Genomic DNA, 20,339 nt, shown 5'->3' with positions numbered 1-20,339 from the left:
AAGTTTGGACACACTTACTCATTCCAGGGTTTTTCTTTATTTTTACTATTTTCTACATTGTAGAATAATAGTGAAGACATCAGAACTATGAAATAACATACATGGAATCATGTAGTTACCCAAAAAGTGTTAAACAAATAAAAATATATTTGAGATTCTTCAAAGTAGCCACCCTTTGCCTTGATGACAGCTTTGCACACTCTTGACATTCTCTCAACCAGCTTTGTGAGGTCGTCACCTGGAATGCATTTAAATTAACAAATGTGCTTTATTAAAAGTTAATTTGTGGAATTTGTTTCGTCATGACATGGTAGGGGTATTCAGAAGATAGCCCTATTTGGTAAAAGACCAAGTCCATATTATGGCAAGAACAGCTCAAATAAGCAAAGAGAAATGACAGTCCATCATTACATGAATTTCAGTCAAAGCAGAACATTTCAAGACCTTTGAAAGTTTCTTCAAGTGCAGTTGCAAAAACCATCAAGCACTATGATGAAACTGTCTCTCATGGGGACCGCCACACGAAAGGAAGACCCAGAGTTACCTCTGCTGCAGAGGACACATTCATTAGAGTTACCGGCCTCAGAAATTGCAGCCCAAATAAATGCTTCACAGAGTTCAAGTAACAGACAAACCTCAACATCAACTGTACAGAGGAGACTGCATGAATCAGGCCTTCATGGTCGAATTGCTGCAAATAAACCACTACTAAAGGACACCAATAAGAAGAAGAGACTTGCTTGGGCCAAGAAACATGAGCAATGGACATTAGACCGGTGGAAATCTGTCCTTTGGTCTGATGAGTCCAAATTTGAGATTTGTGGTTCCAACCGCTGTGTCTTTGTTTGATGCAGAGTAGCTGAATGGATGATCACTGCATGCGTGGCTCCCACCGTGAAGCATGGAGGAGGAGGTGTGATGGTGTGGGGATGCTTTGCTGGTGACACTGTCTGTGATTTATTTAGAATTCAAAGAACACTTAACCGGCATGGCTACCATAGCATTCTGCAGCGATACGCCTTCCCATCTGGTTTGCGCTTAGTGGGACTATAATTTGTTTTTCAACCAGACAATGACCCAACACACCTCCAGGCTGTGTAAGGGCTAATTGACCATGAAGGAGAGTGATGGAGTCCTGCATCAGATGATCTGGCTTCTACAATCACCGGACCTCAACCCAATTGAGATGGTTTGGGATGAGTTGGACCTCAGAGTGAAGCAGCCAACAAGTGCTCAGCATATGTGGGAACTCCTTCAAGACAGTTGGAAAAGCATTCCAGGTGAAGCTGGTTGAGAGAATGCCAAGCGTGTGCAAAGATGTCATCAAGGCAAAGAGTGGCTATTTTGAAGAATCTCAAATATAAAATATAGTTTCAGTTGTTTAAAACTTCTTTGGTTACTACATGATGTGTTATTTCATAGTTTTGATGTCTTCAATATTAGTCTACAATGTAGAAAATAGTCTAAATAAAGAAAAACCCTTGAATGAGTAGGTGTCCAAACTTTTGACTGGCACTGTAAATCTGCACCGTTAATCACTGATAGCTTTTGCACAGGGATGCTTATCATTCCTCTGTGTTTGTTGGCCATCGATATTACTGCAGTTGTGAGTACCTTAGTCACAATCAAAGATGGCTGCCTGATTGTCTGTTACAATATGCATGGTGTGTTCAGTGACTGCAGAGGAGATGGCTCTCTGTGGAAGGAGAAGAATACAAGGCCTGTCAATGATCTGGCCAGTATGAATGGCTCCTGTCAGGTCTCCTCCGCAGACAGACAGACCAGAGCTAGTTCCCTCTGGCTGTTGCCAAGGACACATACATTATTAGCTACATTTCAGACAGACAAATCCCAAGCATCTGCTACTGGGGACAGCGGGAGGGGAGGATGGAAGGTGGGAGGGAGAGGCAGATGAATTTAGAAAAGACCTTGGTTTATCTATATTCAAATTGGATTACAGCTCTTTCCTAATGCAGACATTGTTTTCGGCTGACATTGCACCAGCAGCCCCTCTCTCTTTGGGTCTCTATGGAGGGATGAAATACAGCCCTCTATAAATCTACCGGAGTAGGCAGGGATGTCACTGTCTGTCCATCAGAAAGATTGAAGTAGCAAGCATGGGAGAGTAGAGAGATAGAGGGGAGAGCGGAGAGATATAGAGGTGAGATGGATATCCAGCCAACTTGACACAACTGTGGGAAGCATCCCCTGTGGAACACTTTCGGCACCTTGCGGAGTCCATTCCCAACAAATTGTGGCAGTGCTGAGGGAAGGAGGGGCAGTCAATATTTATTAGGAAGGTGTTCCTAATGTTTTGTACAGTCAGTATAGAAGAGAGAAATGGCTGGCACCCCATACAGCTAGCTCATTATTAGACCTTTGTGGTCTGGTAGCTGGTAGTGGAATGGGCTTGCATTGGGTTAAGGGAGCAGCTGTGTTTTAGTTTTACAGGCCTAAAGCTCCATATTGGACCCAGTCCTATTCAATGTCTCCATGACCATGATTGGCTCATCCATGGTCCAATGAAAACTCATTTGGCATGAGGGGAGGGCTGATTTTGTCTGATGGAAAACTCTTGTTAATGTACAGTATACTGGACACTACCTAGTTGAGTCATCAGTGGGGTCGAGTCTATCCCAGTATGGCGCAGTCTTTTTTTACCCTGTTCTGATTCCCAAACACGATGCAAATTCTTTGGTCCTTTAAAAACCTGCTGTATGTAAAATATTGTGTGCTATAGCTTGGAAAATAAATACATGTGACTGGATGACATGATGTTTGTTTCCAACATTAGGGCTGTTTTCCTAAAGAAGTTAACACGTTTAAATGACTTACTCACGTCGGCCACGGAGAAGGAGGGCCCACAGTCCTTGGTAGCGGGCCGCGTCCGTGGCACTGTGTTCTCCTCAAAGCAGGCAAAGAAGGTGTTTAGTTTGTCTCCATATCCCAGTCTGCTGTCCCCACATGCTTCAAGATTGTCACCATTGTTCCTGTACCTAAGTATGCAAAGGTAACTGAACATCGCCCCGTAGCACTCACTTCTGTCATCATGAAGTGCTTTGAGAGACTAGTCAATGATCATATAACCTCCACCCTACCTGACACCCTAGACCCACTTCAATTTGCTTACCGCCCCAATAGGTCCACAGACGATGCAATCGCCATCACACTGCACGTTGCCCTATCCCATCTGGACAAGAGGAATACCCATCTAAGAATGCTATTCATTGACTATAGCTCAGCATTCAACACCCTAGGACCCTCCAAGCTCATTATTAAGCTTGAGACCCTGGGTGTGAACCCCGCCCTGTGCAATTGGGTCCTGGACTTCCTGACGGGCTTCCCCCAGGTGGTGAAGGTAGGAAACAACATCTCCACTTTGCTGATCCTCAACACTGGGTCCCCGCAAGGGTGCGTGCTCAGCCCCCTCCTGTACTCCCTTTTCAACCATGACTGCGTGGCCCAGCATGCCTCCAACTCAATCATTAAGTTTGCAGACGACACAACAGTAGTAGGCTTGATTAACAACAACAACGAGATAGTATGCGTAAAAGCGCCTCTTCAACCGCAGGAGGCTGAAGAAATTTGGCTTCCGTCACATACTTTTACAGATGAACAGTTGAAAGCTGTCGGGCTGTATCACCGCCTGGTACGGCAACTGCTCCGCAATTGTTACACACTACACATTAGATGTTCTTGCACTGTCTAGAAGCACAAGCATTTCGCTACACCCGCAATAACATCTGCTAAACACGTGTATGTGACCAATAACATTTGATTTGATTTTAAATCTACTTTGTTTTGTTTCCTTACCACGATACTAACGAGTATCACAATACTGGTATTTTTTTACCTTTATTTATAGTCCCGGCCATATCTCTAGCCCTCTGCTTCCCTTTGATAAGCCAGGCTAGTGGTGGACCTAGGGTTGTCTGCTAATGGATGGGCAAACTAATGGTTGGAGATTTATTACGACTGGGCCAGTGCAATCAACAGGGTTGCCAGGCGAACAATGCATTATGTGATTGAGAGTGTGAATTTAGAGGAAAATAAGACGGACAGTTGCCAGGAATAAATGAGAGAGAGAGAGACCCACCACATAGCCTAGTGATTCGAGCGTTGGGCCAGTAACCGAAAGAACACTTTGATGTCCGTCCGAGAGAGAGAGAGAATTGAATGGAATTGAGATACGCTAATCTCTAGGTAATTATGTTATCAATGTCTTTATTCTTTTGGAACTTTTATGAGTGCAATGTTTACTGTTAATTTTTCATTGGTTATTTCACACATAAAGCCCCTCAAATTGAAATTTTTATTGAATAGGGAGGGGAGGGAGGGGAGGGGAGGGAGGGAGGGAGGGAGGGAGGGGAGGGAGGGGAGAAAAAAGTCAGTCTGAAATTAGCCACTTCAGTTTTCACCAGCACTGGACATTGAATTAGCTGCCTCCTGATGAGAATGGATTGAGGATTGCAGTCCTAGTGGATAAAACAGACAGAACAGATACAATATCATGTTCTCATTCAACCCAGTATCAGAGACTCACTATCAACTATGGCTTGGCTATATGGTCCAGATACGAGTATGGATTTTTCCAGTATCGCCTAAAATATATTTTGATACAATGGTAAGTAATTTAAAACATTTACAAATTGGATAACTTCACTGTCTGTTTTGTATCCGTTTGGTTGAGTATGAAACGGAATGGAGAAAGCCATAAAAGTTTAAAGTTTTAATGTCACAGTGAAATTCACAGTGAAATTCACAGTGAAATTCCTTTCTTATGAACTCAAAACCAACCATGCAATAATCAATGATAATGTATTACGTGAAAACACACACACGAGAAATAAGAATAGGAAATATGAAATACACAAAGTAAGTAAGCATACTATATTCAGGAAATATTTAAAAAGTCAGTTCCAATACCATATTTACATGTGCAGGGATACTGGAGTGAGGGAGGTAGATATATTTAGGGGTAAGGGGACAGGGATACTGGAGTGAGGGAGGTAGATATGTTTAGGGGTAAGAGGACAGGGATACTGGAGTGAGGGAGGTAGATATGTTTAGGGGTAAGGGGACAGGGATACTGGAGTGAGGGAGGTAGATATGTTTAGGGGTAAGGGGACAGGGATACTGGAGTGAGGGAGGTAGATATGTTTAGGGGTAAGGGGACAGGGATACTGGAGTGAGGGAGGTAGATATGTTTAGGGGTAAGAGGACAGGGATACTGGAGTGAGGGAGGTAGATATGTTTAGGGGTAAGGGGACAGGGATACTGGAGTGAGGGAGGTAGATATGTTTAGGGGTAAGGGGACAGGGATACTGGAGTGAGGGAGGTAGATATGTTTAGGGGTAAGGGGACTAGGCTACAGCATATAAGATAAACAGAGTAGTAGCAGCTTGTATGTGGGTGGGTGTGTAGAGTCAGTATAAATGTATGTGCAAATTACGTGTGAGGAAGCAAATGACATAGTGAGTATTTATGTGTCGGTGTGTGTGAGTGTGTAGGGCCCTTTGAGTGTGCATTCAGACATTCAAATATTGCAAATACAGCCTCCCGGGTGGTGCAGTGGTTAAGGGCGCTGTACTGCAGCGCCAGCTGTGCCACCAGAGACTCTAGGTTCGTGCCCAGGCTCTGTCATAACTGGCTGCGACCGGGAGGTACGTGGGGCGACGCAAAATTGGCCTAACGTCGTTCGGGTTAGGGAGGGTTTGGCCGGTAGGGAAATCCTTGTCTCATCGCCCACCAGCGACTCCTGTGGCGGGCTAACCAAGGTTGCCAGGTGCATGGTGTTTCCTCCGACACATTGGTGCGGCTGGCTTCCGGGTTGGATGGCGCTGTGTTAAGAAGCAGTGCGGCTTGGTTGGGTTGTGTATTGGAGGACGCATGACTTTCAACCTTTGGAAAAAAAAGGTCAATAAAGATACAAGGTTAACTCAGTCTGTCTAGCTATTTTGTTTGCTATTTATCAGTCGTATTGCTTGGTGATAGAAGCTGTTGAAGAGCCTGTTGGTGTCAGACCTGATGCACCGGTACCTCTTGCCATGCAGCAGCAGAGAAAATCGTCTATGGCTTTGGTGGTCGGAGTCTTTTACGATTTTCTGGGCCTTCTTTTCACACCGCCTGATATAGAGTTCCTGGATGGCAGGGAGCTCAGCCCTAGTGATGTACTGGGCTGTCCTCACAACCCTCTGTTGCACCATGCGATCGAGGGCTGTGCTATTGCCATACCAAGCAATGGTACAGCTGTAGAACCTTTTGAGGATTTGAGGGCGTGATCGCGTGGTGGAGGTGATGTTGTCTAACCTCACCACCTTGGGCCAGCCCGTCAGGAAGTCCAGGATCCAGTTGCAGAGGGAGGTGTTCAGATCCAGAGTCCTAAGCTTGGTGATGAGCTTGGAGGGCACTATGGTGTTTTAACGCTGAGCTGTAGTCAATGAACATTTGTGGCAGGGCTGAAAAGCAGTGGAAATGTGTTTTGGGGATTCAGTTCATTTGCATGGCAAAGAGGGACTTTGCAATTAATTGCAATTCATCTGATCACTCTTCATAACATTCTGGAGTATATGCAAATTGCCATCATACAAACTGAGGCAGCAGACTTTGTGAAAATGTATATTTGTGTCATTCTCAAAACGTTTGGCCATGACTGTAGAGAGGAAAAGGATATTTATCGTGGATTCATTCTATAACTATTCTCACATTAACCGTATACCTTGCACATGAACTTCTGCCTGTTTGGGGTAAGAAAATAATGAATGTATTTGTGTTGAATGTCTTCGTTCGCTGTCTATCTCGGTCAGAACCAAGCCCTCTCGGGAAGGTTGTTTCAGTGGACATGGGTGTAAGGCTCTGACTGTCCCACAGATGTCACAATGTCTTTCTTCTTAGTTGTTTGTGCTTGCTATATTTTGGGTGGCAAAATATCTCTGTAACAAAGCACATTCCAACAATTGCCGTGAGATGTCATAAAACCGGCCCAGACCACCCCCCCTCTTCTGTGGGTGAGAGGGGTCTGGTCATCGTCAGCCATTTGCCAAGCTGATCTGAGGCCTTGGATCCTTAGCCAGGAGAGTCATGACACTAGGGTGGCTGGTGGAGTTAATGTATGCCATAACCAGCATCTCAAAGCACTTCATGATTACAGAAGTGAGTGCTACAGGGCTGAAGTCATTGTGGGATAACGCCTTAGAGTTCTTAGGAACAGGACTGGTCATCTTAAAACATGTTGGTATTACAGACTGGGACAAGAAGAGGTTGAAAATGACTGTGAATATACCTGTCAGCTGTTCTGCGCATGCTCTGAGAACGCACCCTGGAATATCGTTGGGCCTGCGTCCTTGCAGGTGTTGACCTTAGAATTAATTTGTTGACATCCTAGTGTCATGCACTACTCTTAAAATATATTTACATATTTAACTTTTACTATTCCAAAACAAACAAAAAACTTCAAATACCGCCATACCATCAAAAATGTGAAAACAATAGTGATATGATGTTTTGGACATATGAACCATATCCCTTCCCATCTGGAGAAAAGGTCAACACATCTGTAGACATGCAATGAATCTCAGAGTTTAGTTTCGCTCATCTAGACTAGAGAGCCTGCATGGCTAGCATAACAAATGCATTACTGAGATTTTAACTTGATTGAAAATGAGAGTATAGGAGGAGACCAAATCGAAATATGTATTTAAAAGTGAGTCCCATAACTTGAAAAGACATGAATGAAATAAATATGTGTGGTTATTCATAGGGTTAACATTTTATATTTTCAGAGACATAATCAGTAGGTAGAAATAATTACAAAGGATTTCCATGTCATTAAAAGTTCCTAACTCCTTTGCTAGCTCTTTAAGTGAAGTACTTCTAACAATTTGATCTCCTTTACAGGGAACCCATTGGAAAGAAGAAGTCCGGTAAGTCCACTTTAGTATTCCATTTTGGGGTAAGTTGTTATTGCATTTTATGTTTAGCAGACGCTCTTTTCCAGAGCAACTTGTCCCCTGTGGGAATCAAACCCAACCGTGGCATTCAAAGCACCATGCTCTACCAACTGAGCTACACAGGACTACATCATTGTTTGTGGTATGTAGTTTATGTAGAAAATATCATATGGGTGAGCTCTGATGTGAAATAGAAACATTAATTAGGATAAACATTTCTTACACCAGCCATAGCATCTTAGTACAGCTCACTACATTTCTCAATTGAGATTTGAGCGCCCTCTAGCTGTGATGTTGGATATGTGCTCCATTATTTTCTAAAGAGATTGCAATGTAAAGATTTAGGGTCATAGTAAGACTAGTAATTCAATGATATATTTCATTTCTTGAAGTTAGATATAGACCATTACTTCTAAAAAGTGTTTTTAAAAATGGGTTTTCCCTTTCTTTGTTAATCTAACCAACCCATCCATGTCAAGTTTCAATTTCATTTTGCTTAATTTCCCTCCATCAGGCATTGTGGAGAGAGCGACTACTTTCCTAAAGAGAGGTAGTAACAGACTCATGCTTGGCCGTGCTCTGTGTGTGGCCCCTGGTTGCTAGCCATCCGTTTGGCCAGTTCCTGGTCCTTGTCTGCTGGGCCTTTAGCTGGGACGTGGCTCTGAGGTGGGACTGGGCAGTGCGGAGTAGCGAGGGGGAAGGACCTGGTCCCAGATCTGTATGTGCTCAGCCAACGCCTCTGTTTCAGCCAACACAAATACAGGTCTGGGACCAGGCTAGGGAAGGTTGGGTTATAGAGGGCAGGGTGGGACAAGCTTGGTGCTCACTGTGATGTGTGATGTGCATGGCAGTGTGTTAGCTTTGTCAAGAGAGCATCAGATGGTGTGTGTCAGACTGTACACCCAGCCCAACTCCCTTTTCTCCTATGCTGAAATCAACCCTGTCTTGGTTGTGGGAATTAACTGTCACCTTGATAGATGTGCATGCTGTACCCCAACAACAACAACAATTAAAACCCTCCTCATTCTGTGTTGTTGTCTCATGGGGAATCAGACATGACCATTTTCATAATGTATAATATCTAGTAAGTTTGGAAGCAACTACTTGTACGGTTAATTTAGAGACGGGATGGTGTAAATACAAGGCTCAATTTCTGGATGGAATCCTTTTTGGGAGTGTACGGTTGTGAATTTAGTGGATATTATGAGTGCATTCCACGGTTAGCTCTGGTAATCATCCCACCAAGTGCACATCACAGAGCAGGTCCTCGTGTTGTTCTAACCTACAGCGTTGTGTAAGTGTCGGGTGTCTTTGTGGCGGTTGTCTCTGTGGCAGCCATGTTTGTGATTGTCATAACCCTCCTTCCTGTCCTGTCCTCTCTACAAATATCTCCCTCTCAGACCCTCCTTCCCTCTGCTCTCTGGCCACCATTTTCTCCTCCCTGTGTCTAAAATTACACCTGCTTCGTCCTCCCCCTCCCCCTATGGCTCGCTCTGCTCTCTGTGGTGGGGTGGAAGGTAGAGAGGTCAGCGCTACATGTCTGTCTGTGTGCTCTGTGCCTCTCCCTGCAGGAGACTCCAGTGCAGCTGACCCCCTGCTCCTGGACCAGTACGTGGCTGTCACTGACTATGAGAAGCAGGAGAGCTCTGAGATCAGCCTGCACGTGGGACAGACGGTGGAGGTCATCGAGAAGAATGAGTCTGGTACGAGATCTGGGTCAGATGGAGGGAGCCTTTAGCTTAACGACTCAGGTTGTGTCCCAAATGGCACTCTATTGCCTATATAGTGGTGGGCCTATGGGCCCTGGTCAAAACTAGTCCACTATAAAGGGAAGGTGCCATTTGGGACAACCTGAGTCCTGGGGGCCTTAATGTAATTTATAAAGAAATCACACTGTCCCGTAACTGTTTTTGCCCTCATCAACTGAAAGTTAGTTATCATACTTGAAGGAAAGCCTCAGATACAGGCGCTTTGTGTATTATGTACCAAGACGACTACATAATGCTATCACAATGTCTTCAGAATCTTCCAAACAGAGAAGGCCAAATAGCAGAATAATGCTATCACAATGTCTTCAGAATCTTCCAAACAGAGAAGGCCAAATAGCAGAATAATGCTATCACAATGTCTTCAGAATCTATCTTCCAAACAGACAAGGCCAAATAGCAGAATAATGCTATCACAATGTCTTCAGAATCTTCCAAACAGACAAGGCCAATCCAAGATCCAGAGTGAGCCACTGCTGTGTGTCTGACTGTTCTGTGTTTCTGTGTGTGTTTTGCTTTCTGTGTGCAGGTTGGTGGTTTGTTAGTTCTGACGAGGCCCAGGGCTGGGTCCCTGCCACCTGCCTGGAGGCCCAGGATGACCCTGATGACTTCTCCCTGCCCGGTGAGGAAGGTAACCCTCTCTATCTGTCACACTGCCCTAGGCCACATTCAGAATAAAAACTAACTGTAACTACAGATCAATGCTGGCAGCCTTAAGGCACAGCTCACAGTCAAAACTCAAGGATTGCTGCCTGAGCGTCAACAGCTCAAGGCTTGCTTCCAATCAAAACAGTATGTGTCCTGTCATTGATTAAGATGTAGAAGAAATGTGGAACTGTAATGAACAAATCTAGGAAACAGGATGCTCAGAAACTCTTGAAATCTGTGCAGTACTTGTATTGGCATTACAAAATAGTCTTTCACACTGTGTGTTTGCATGATAACAGTGGGAAGAGGACCCAGATAACCAAAGGGAAAATTACCTCTGACTTTCCATCTGTTCACACTGTTCTAATCACCATCACCTGTCACTGTCTGTCTATTAGAACTTAGCCAACACATAGCAGAGTATTCACTTCCTGTGTACTTACTTCCTACTTCCTGCTGCCCACTGTGCTCTGCGTCAGTGTCCCGGAGATACTGGTCACTGCTGAAGCACGTGGGCCGCCGGCGAACATTAGGGGATCTGTTCAGCACAAGCACAGGGTTTGGGCAAGGTGGAACGCACGCCTCTTTTCCCCATAATCTTCATGTGTGTGTAGAATGTTTAGCATGCAAATCCCATGCATGACCAACCCAAGCACGGAGAGGGATGCAAGACATGCATGTGTGTTGTGTGGCATGGATTAGAATGGATACTACCGCTATGTTTGTGTTATTTGTCTTCTCGATGGAATACAGTGGGAAAAAGCTCCGTTTTTCTCACTTTGTTATTTCAGTGAAATTAATTATATATTTTAAATTGTTTGTTCCTTCTAAATACACTATCTGTTTAACAATCACTTTAATTCAGTAGACTTTAAAGGGACCCGTGTAGATTAGGTTTAAAAACCTAATATATTTGAAGTAGGTGTTAGTGAAGTCCTAACCTTAGTAATGCTGTCTTGTTTGTGTGTGCTTAATGTTGGTGGAGGATGGAGGGATGTTTTGTGTTGCATGATGTGTGTTACACATCTTCTCACTCTACAGGATAGATCCTGCCCAGGCCCTGTCTACAAGGACATACTTGCAGAGAGTTTTACCCTGGTTTAGACCAGTTACCAGTTTATGATCTTGTTACATTGGTTTAGACCAGTTACCAGTTTATGATCTTGGAATGGTGTACTGAAGGCTAATGCACTAGGCTAGGGTTTTAGGATTTGCTATGAAGAAAGAACACTATCAATTGTTTTCCATATATAGTCAAAGAGATTAGTCCCATCTACTCGGTCTCAACATGCCATCATGTCCCTGCCAAGTTGTTGATTCCATACGCTTGATTGACATTCTTGTGAAAGTTAGTATGCAAGACGGGATAAAATACATCACCTAATGTGATGTATTCTTCGCCATTTCCAGAGGAGAAGTACACAGTGATCTACCCGTATGCAGCGAGAGACCAAGACGAGATCGACCTGGAGAGTGGCATGACAGTGGAGGTCATTCAGAAGAACCTGGAGGGCTGGTGGAAGATCAGGTAGAACACAAAACCCCAGAAGCGTGTCTGTCCACTGGGGATGCAGGCTGTGTGTCCATGTGAATTTCATTGAGTGTATGAATATCTATGTGTGTCAGAGTTGGTTGTTGTTGTGTTTCTTTCTATTGAAACCGTAGACGTAACCTCTCTGCTGCCGTCTACAGGTACCAGGGACAGGAGGGCTGGGCCCCGGCGTCCTACCTGAAGAAGGCCGACATGCTGAGCCAGAAGCTGGCAGCAGGCCATGCCAGCACCAACGATCTGGACGGATTCTCCAAGCAGCAGAACCAAGCCAAAGAGAGCAAAGGAGACAACAAGGACCAGAAAGACAAGGGCTTCTCCCCGTTTGCCAAGCAGCACAGTGAGTGGGAACTATGAACTGTAAACTACAGTAACTCATTTAACAACTAACATCTGTAACTCTCTACTTAATGGGAAATCTCACACCACCCCAACATCAACATATGGTATGTGAAAATTGTGCGTTTCTATGATCTGTAGTAAAAAAGCTAGAGGAAGGAAAGTGTTTCCAATGACATCATCAACCAATTAGTAGACAGTAGGCAAAGCCTCCTCACAATTGGTTAAAATCACATGACACACGCCAATGATGTCATTGGAAACACTTATCTTCCTCCTATATTTTTTACTACAGAACAGAAACACACCATTTTCACATACTGTATGTTGATGTTGGTATATAAAGTAGAAAAATTGTAAAATGTTCCTTTAAAGCCTGCAGGTAGTCATTATTCAAAGACATTAAAGCCTCATACATGCTTATAACAAGTAATAAAGCCATATACACTCAGGCTTACTTAAATTGTTACCAAGACATCTCATCTGTATGAGAGATGCCTCCTCAGTCTCCTCCCTCAGAGATGTTTCTCTGCAAAGCTCTCTAACTCAATGCCAGAGTAATGTAAAACATCCTACTTTATTTCCTAGTAAGTCATTGAGGAGCTGAATGCCTCCCACAACTACACCTCCATTAGTGAGGATCCATTACACATAGTTAGAGCCGAAGGCCCCGGTCTACAGAGCTCATCAGTCTGCATCGAACACACTGCTCTCTTTCGCTCCCTGGTTTGTCTTTCTCTCTTTCTGGAACTGATATCTTCTCCTATGAGGAGTGGATGTCAATGCAGGCAGTGTTTTGAGACTGATGGCCTGTGATGAGATGCGGCTCACTGGAGTCTGATTTCCTCTGCCTTTTCCCCTACAGAACAAGGGGCGAGACAGAGACCACCACCACGCAGGGATCTCACCATCGTAAGTACCCTCCACTAACCACTTAACCACACATCCTGCGACACCAACAACACTCGTTAACAAAGACATTTGTCTTTGAGCTCATTTTTGCATCCCTCCCTCTCTCCCTCCAGCCGAGGGGGCAGAACCTGCCCAAGCCGCCCACCCCTCCTCAGGTGGAGGAGGAATTCTACACCATTGCAGACTTCCAGACCACCATCCCAGATGGCATCAGCTTCCAGGCTGGGGTCAAAGTGGAGGTGAGACACACGTCACATCTCACCACATATTGGTAGATGGTTATTGTTTGATGACAAACAGCCTACCATCTCCCGCCTAGAGAAACTTTTCAGATTTAATTGATACATTTTATTCCATATGCAATACATTTGTTTACCACAAAAGAGTCAACTCAGAGTGAAGTTCAATTAATTAATTAACTCCTTGATACTACCCATCCCGCATGCGGGAGCGTAACGTAGCCTCAAACTAATTAGCATAACGCAGCGGACATAAATCTTCCTAGAAAATGTTCCTATTCATGAAAATCACAAATGAAATATATTGAGACACAGCTTAGCCTTTTGTTAATCACACTATCATCTCAGATTTTTTAAATATGCTTTACAGCCAACGCTAGACAAGCATTTGTGTAAGTTTATCATGGCATAATGCTATGGCTAGGCTCTGCTAGCATCAGGCAACATTTTCACGAAAAGAAGAAAAGCAATCAAATTAAATAATTTACCTTTGAAGAACTTCGGATGTTTTCACTCAGGAGACTCCCAGTTAGATAGCAAATGTTCCTTTTTTCCAAAAATATTATTTTTATAGGCGAAATAGCTCCCGTTTGGCTGAGAAATCGACCGGAAAATGCGGTCACTACAACACAGAACTTTTTTCCAAATTAGCTCCATAATATCGACAGAAACATGGCAAACGTTGTTTAGAATCAATCCTCAAGGTGTTTTTCACATAACAATTCGATAATATATCCGTTGGGGCAATTGGTTTCTCATAAGAAGCGATTGGAAAAATGGCTACTTGTGTACTTTACGCAAGATTTTCTGCGTAAAAAGACGTCGCAATGCTGTAGACACCTTGGGCAATGCTGTAGACACCTTGGGAAATACGTAGAAAATGTAAGCTCATTCGTAGCTCATTCACAGCCATATAAGGAGTCATTGGCATGAGGCGGTTTCAAAAAATGCGGCACTTCCTGATTGGATTTTTATCTGGGTTTCGCCTGTAACATCAGTTCTGTTGCACTCACAGACAATATCTTTGCAGTTTTGGAAATGTCAGAGTGTTTTCTATCCAAAGCTGTCAATTATATGCATAGTCAAGCATCTTTTCGTGACAAAATATCTTGTTTAAAACGGGAAGCAAAGACGCAACAGCTGTCATGTGTGCCCCTCGAATGACAGAGCTGAATACGTATCTACCTCTCATGTGGTGCAGCACTCTCTTAAAGCAAAGCTCCCCCACTCATACAGTGTTATACTTTAGCAGTTTTCCACTGTGATTGACGTAGACCCTTCACCCTGATTTAAGACTTTTTAAGACATTTCAATAGTTTCAACATCCCTTGGCCCACTTCCTAATCTCATCTGGTTCCATAGCCCTTGGGCCCAGTTCCTTGTCTGGCTTCCATAGCCCTTGGGCCCAGTTCCTTGTTTGGCTTCCATAGCCCTTGGGCCCAGTTCCTTGTCTCATCTGGGTTCTGTAGCTCTTGGGCCCACTTTCGCTTCTTGTCCTATTGTTGCTCCAGATAACATATCATGGGTCTCTGGTCACAGGGAGTACATAGACGCTTCTTCAAACTGACACGCTAATATTCAGCATAACACTTTTCTCTACTTTCACAATGACTTTGTAAGGCAAAACATCCCAGAGACTTAAGACCTTGTTCTACTTCTCCTTAATCACTCAAAAGCCAATCATTTCACAAACAGCAATTATTTACAATCAGAATGGAATGGGATTTGAATGATGCTTCGCAAAATGCACTGACTGAGTACATCTTCTGCTGTCTCTTCATTCCTGATTTCCTGATTGACTCACTGGTCCCCTGTTTCTGTTGTCCAGGTGATAGAGAAGAACTCCAGTGGCTGGTGGTACATTCAGATTGAAGACAAAGAGGGCTGGGCCCCCATTACCTTCATCGACAAATACAAAAAGACCAGTTTGACCCCGCGCCCTAACTTCCTGGCACCTCTGCCCAACGAGATGGCCCAGCTGAAGCTGGAGGATGGCACTGCCAGCGGCGCGGGGCAAGAGGACAGCTGGTCCAAACCGCTGCCAGACGAGCCCACCGCGAGCAGCGAGTCCGGAGCCCGGCCCAAACTCAGAGACTGGAAGTCCAGCGCCAGTAAGGGGGCATCAGCCTTCTCCGGACCCCTGCCTCCTGCCCCGTCTGCCCCACCTGCTGAGGAGAAGCCAGCCTTGCCACCCCGCAGGGAGTCCATCAACAAGAGCCTGGACATTGAGATTACTGTGGAGAAACCCAGGACAGACCTATCCAAACCCATGCCTCCAAAACCCCAAGCCCCGGGTGTCATCATGCCCCTGCTCACCCCCAAAGCTGCCCCCTTCAAGCCCGACAAGCCCCCCGAGCCCAAGAGAGAGGTCGCGAACAAGCCTCTACATCTGAAGAATGAGATGGGTCTGGAGTGTGGCCACAAGGTCTCTGCCAAAGAGGTGAAAAAGTTCAACCTGAAACCTGTGGCTAAGCAACCACCCAAGCCCAAGCTTGATCCACCGGAGGAGAAACCAGAGGTCGCCGGCCTTGCACTGTTCATGAAGCCTAAACCCATAGTGCGGCCCAAACCCGTCCCAGCTGCCAAGCCAGAGCCGCCAGCTGAGAACAAGCTGGACATCACCAACCTGAGGAGCAAGCTGAAGCCTTCAAAGCCAGTTGAACCAGGCTCTGGATTAGCAGAGCCAAGCCAGCAAAACGGCACTGCAGCCAACAACGCCCCTAGCAACGTTCTCCCCAAGATGCCGCCCCCCAACCTTCCCCCTAATAATGCTTTACCCAAGATGCCCCCTCCTAATAATGTTCTCCCCAAGATGCCGCGTCCCAGCAGCCCCCCTATCAATGCCCTACCCAAGATGCCCCTGGCCCCCAATGCTCACAATGGCAAGGCCACTGACGAGCCCAAATTCCCCCACAAGCAGCAAAACGGCCACGGACAGGTGAGCCCGGACAAATGTGCTGTTTTCCCACACAAAGAACCTCCAGGTAGACCCGCCGTCCTCCCTAGGAGACCCCCTCCACCCAAAAAGACCTCTGAACCGTCCAGCCCCACAGAAACCAAAGCCCCCCTGAAAGAGCTCCCAGACACAAAGCCTGCTCCCCCTCAGCTCAGCAGGCCCCCTCCCCCTAAACCCAAGGCCTTCGTACTACCCCCACCCAAAGACAAGGAGAAGGTGGTCCCAAAGCCCCTGCTTAAGAGTGAGAAACCAGGCCCTCCGAGGGACAAGCTGCCTCCTCTGATCAAGGATCCCAGTAAAGAGGAGCTGTTCTTGGCCGTGGCAGACTTTGAGGGCGACGATCAGACGGGTGGCTTCAAGGAGGGCACCATGTTCCAGGTGATGGAGAGGAACAGCAGCGGCTGGTGGTTTTGTCAAAATCTAGGAGAAGGGCCAATGAAAGAGGGCTGGATCCCCTCCAATTACCTGACCAAGAAACCCTAAGTACCAGGTTCTATTTGCTTTTTTAATACATAAAGATATCACTAATTGTATTTAATTAGCTTTTTATTTTATTTATAGTTACCTTTTTCTAGATATGTGTTTGTTACTTTGTTACATTCCATTTGTTTAGCATTCGAGCGAGAATGAACCAGCAATGACTCGTTTCTATTGCATTTCTTTTTCAATTTGTTTTACTTTATATCCTCGTTTCAAATTACCAGGCATCAAATCCGGGAAAAGTAAACGTCCCTTTCAAGTTCACTTTGTGCCATACAGTATGTTACTCAAGCCTATGTCATTTTATGATATCTATCACAAGCTTTCTAATAGATCAAAATATGTTCTTCCAAGCCTTCTATGATATTGTGCCTCAGTATAATATTCAGTGCTTTAAGCTTAAATATATGCAATTTAGCTAGTTGGTGTCTCAGTTAGCATATCAAAGATGCTTCAGTCTAATGAGTAGAGTTGAAACTGACAGTGCAATGCATATGGAAAATAAATCAGACCATACGATAGAGGAACCAGGGTCCGTATTCACAAAGTGTCTCGTAGGAGTGCTGATCTAGGATTAGTTTGGCCTTTTAGATCATAATGAATAATATTACATGAACAGGGTGTACCTGATTCTAGATCAAATCCTAGATGGCCATGTATACTCAGATACCTCAAAGAACAGCCCCCTTCCTACTATGGCTGCAAGGGAAGTTCAAGAGGACACTTTGTTTTTCAAGAACTAAAATAGCAACACTTCAAGAGGAGTTTTTGCCAAGTGATTCTAAGTGCTTATATGAAACATTTATACAGTTCATGTGTTTGTGAATGTGTTTTTTATTTAGGAACTGAATAATAATGTTGTGGTTGATTCTTTACAGATGTTCACTTTTCAGATTATTTGGACTGATTCAGATGGTTCAGACTGATTCAGGTTTCACACTGTGGCTTAACAGACAGAACTTAGTGTACAAATGAATGCCATAGCCATGTTTTAAAACCTCATAAGGTCTTAACATTGGGAAATGTATGCCAGAGTTAGAGTCTAGTTCATCTCCTCTCAGGATGGCCTGAATTGACATGAAACGGACCCCTTCCCAGTACGATAGTGAAAAACACACAAGTAAGAATGACTGATTCAAGTATATATTACATCAGGCTGCCTCTGGTAAAAACGATATTCCATAATTATGCTGTAGGCCAAGATCTACCATTACTACAGCCCTAAATTAGGGAATTCACCTGTGATTTGTGCATATAATACAAAATACAGAATCTCCAAAACAGTGCTCAAATATAAAACAGTATTATAAAGTGTGATCATTACTCATTGTTTTACATTAGTGCTTGACTGGTTTCAAGCACAGACTCGGAAAAATAATGATTGTACTTCCAGAATGAAGTAATGTCGGCTGTTGTCACTTTGTTTACTTTTCACCTCTTGCCCTGTCTGGTCATTGGGAAATAGGGTTTAATCAGTCATACAGTAGTGGAATGAAGGGTGTTTGGGATGTTGTAGTTGGGCATGTGAAAAGGCTTATGGTTTGGTCTCCTAGGAGATGCACAGACAAGGCTAGGAGTGGCTGTAGCTCACAGGTTCATTGGAGAATCTGGTTGATCTGCTCCTAGCTGCTATGCTAGTTGTTTTTCTTTCCCCATTTCCCCCTCTGTATCATCTTATGTTAGTACTATGTCCAATGTCATTCCATGGCTGATAAATCAAACAAATGCAATCAAGTGTATTATTTTAAAGGACTTAGTGTCTGTGTCCGGTCATGACCAACATTGGTAACAGTGAAATGATCAGTGAAGTTACTTGGAGTTTTCCATCTTTTAGCCAGTGTGCTTGGTGCACTTAAAGTAATGCTATTCATAATGTCAGATTTGTAATAATGATCAACACATGGAGTAAGGCCTGAATTAGTGGAATGTCTGTGTGAAACGTGGATTGGGTTAGAATGACAGTTGGATAAACAGTTTGTCTTTATGCTTCAGTAACAAAGGCAAGCAGGGATGTGAACACCAATGTAAGAAAACAGTATGGGATGTTAGTCTTATAGCTTTACGTAACACTTTACCCTAAAACAGACAATTTAATACATTTCAAAAGGCACTTTGAGATATGCAGCAGGACATCTTTTCCCATCAAATTGCAGATATCCCATCTTTTCTTATATTTCCTTTCATATTAAGTCAATAAACATTTTTCATTTTTGTACGGTGTCTTGGTTTTCCTTGGAAATGTTTTAGTTTGGAGTAAACGGATGCAACCTAAACATTAAAGCCATAATAATGGTATCAAAAGCAGAATATTCTAGAACATGCTTGAGAAGAAGCGTAGTAGACATCAGAACATTTTCCTTTATTAGACTCAGTGGTTTCTTCTGTTGAACAGTCACATTCACTCACACCCCTTACAAATACAGCTAAACAGAGGGAAACATGCAGTCATCACAGAAGAGAGAAACATTGTTGGTGAGCGAGAGAGCAGATGTACCTGATAGTTGACCTGATTACTGGACGTTAAACAGGTCTAGTTGGTCCGAAAACAAGGCCCATTTTCAAAAGCAGACATGCATATCAACTGCAAAAGGTTTTTCAAAATAACAATTACAAAACAGAATGATGGAAGAAGAAAAAAAGATGCACTCCCTCAAAGAACCTAGTATACCCTTCTCAGTGCAAAGAAAGGTACATTTGATGGAGCAAAAATATCAGTTTAAAGCTGACAGTGCATTTAATATAAACATCGAAACAATCAATAACCCTAATAATACACAATTAAATTCAAATCTTCTACCTCTTAAGATTCCTTCAATGACGACAGTATTCCGATTTGGCTTCGTTAGTTCCCATCCAGTGTACTAGTATCGCCTTTACAGTAAAAATCGCCTTTACAGTAAGAAATAAACATGTCAGAGACATTTTAACTTTAAATGAGTCACAACCAGTTTTTCCTAGAACTCCAAAAACAATCATTTGTTCTTCAACCTTTGAATTAAAAATGATAACTTTTCCCTGACTTCTCCCGTTTTCATAAACTCACCTCATCCAAATAAAAAAGGTAAAAACAAACTAGGCAGATCTGTCAATCCACACAATCTGACACTGAAGACTTCAGCATTTTTAGGTTATGTACAGCGTTGAATGATTTCGGCAGGAATTCCATTCATTCACTATGTGTCCTCAGAATTCTGAAGATCATGCTCTGCTCTTTTAAAAGTAATATGAACAAATGTAAAAAATATATATATAATAATAATAATTTGGCATGTAAATACATCTGGGTTGTTCCATGAAATGAGTCCCTTTTGCGTCCCATTGATATTTCAAGTACAAATTGTGCAAGTGTCATTCAATATAGACCACATGTAACATTCAATAAATCTGATTTTTAACATGAATAAAGACTTGCTAAAGTGTCCCTCTGTGCATCTGACTTCTAGTAATATTTTAACCCCAAAACCTCCAGGTTTTCACCATCATTGTAAAGCCCTAGTTTGT

General features: G+C 43.7%; 2 protein-coding genes across 4 annotated transcripts in view; one reads left to right on the top strand and one right to left on the bottom strand.

The window, feature by feature from the left end:
* Positions 1-19,050, top strand: part of sh3pxd2b (SH3 and PX domains 2B) — a 55,410-nt gene extending 36,360 nt beyond the window's left edge. Inside the window, exons 6-14 of one of the 3 annotated variants that reach the window (XM_020463857.2) lie at positions 7,897-7,922; positions 8,464-8,499; positions 9,521-9,652; positions 10,245-10,337; positions 11,774-11,891; positions 12,056-12,252; positions 13,117-13,163; positions 13,277-13,402; positions 15,231-19,050. In XM_020463857.2, coding sequence (XP_020319446.1) covers positions 7,897-7,922; positions 8,464-8,499; positions 9,521-9,652; positions 10,245-10,337; positions 11,774-11,891; positions 12,056-12,252; positions 13,117-13,163; positions 13,277-13,402; positions 15,231-16,841 — 2,386 coding nt within the window. In that variant the 3' untranslated portion in view covers positions 16,842-19,050. Of the gene's footprint in view, positions 1-7,896; positions 7,923-8,463; positions 8,500-9,520; positions 9,653-10,244; positions 10,347-11,773; positions 11,892-12,055; positions 12,253-13,116; positions 13,164-13,276; positions 13,403-15,230 lie in introns of all 3 variants that reach the window. The other 2 variants (XM_020463856.2, XM_020463859.2) reach the window with 2 other exon arrangements.
* A 128-nt stretch (positions 19,051-19,178) lies between these two features.
* The window catches only part of LOC109872574 (serine/threonine-protein kinase 10-like), a 56,672-nt gene continuing 55,511 nt past the window's right edge, over positions 19,179-20,339 (bottom strand). Inside the window, exon 19 of the mRNA XM_020463855.2 lies at positions 19,179-20,339. This exon is cut by the window's right edge and continues 1,374 nt beyond it. The gene's annotated coding sequence lies outside the window, so the exon portion shown is untranslated.

Source organism: Oncorhynchus kisutch, linkage group LG28 (genome assembly GCF_002021735.2).
Source record: "Oncorhynchus kisutch isolate 150728-3 linkage group LG28, Okis_V2, whole genome shotgun sequence".
Lineage (NCBI taxonomy): Eukaryota > Metazoa > Chordata > Actinopteri > Salmoniformes > Salmonidae > Oncorhynchus > Oncorhynchus kisutch.
Note: the sequence above shows the minus strand (reverse complement) of the source record. Positions and strands in the feature narration are given on the sequence as shown.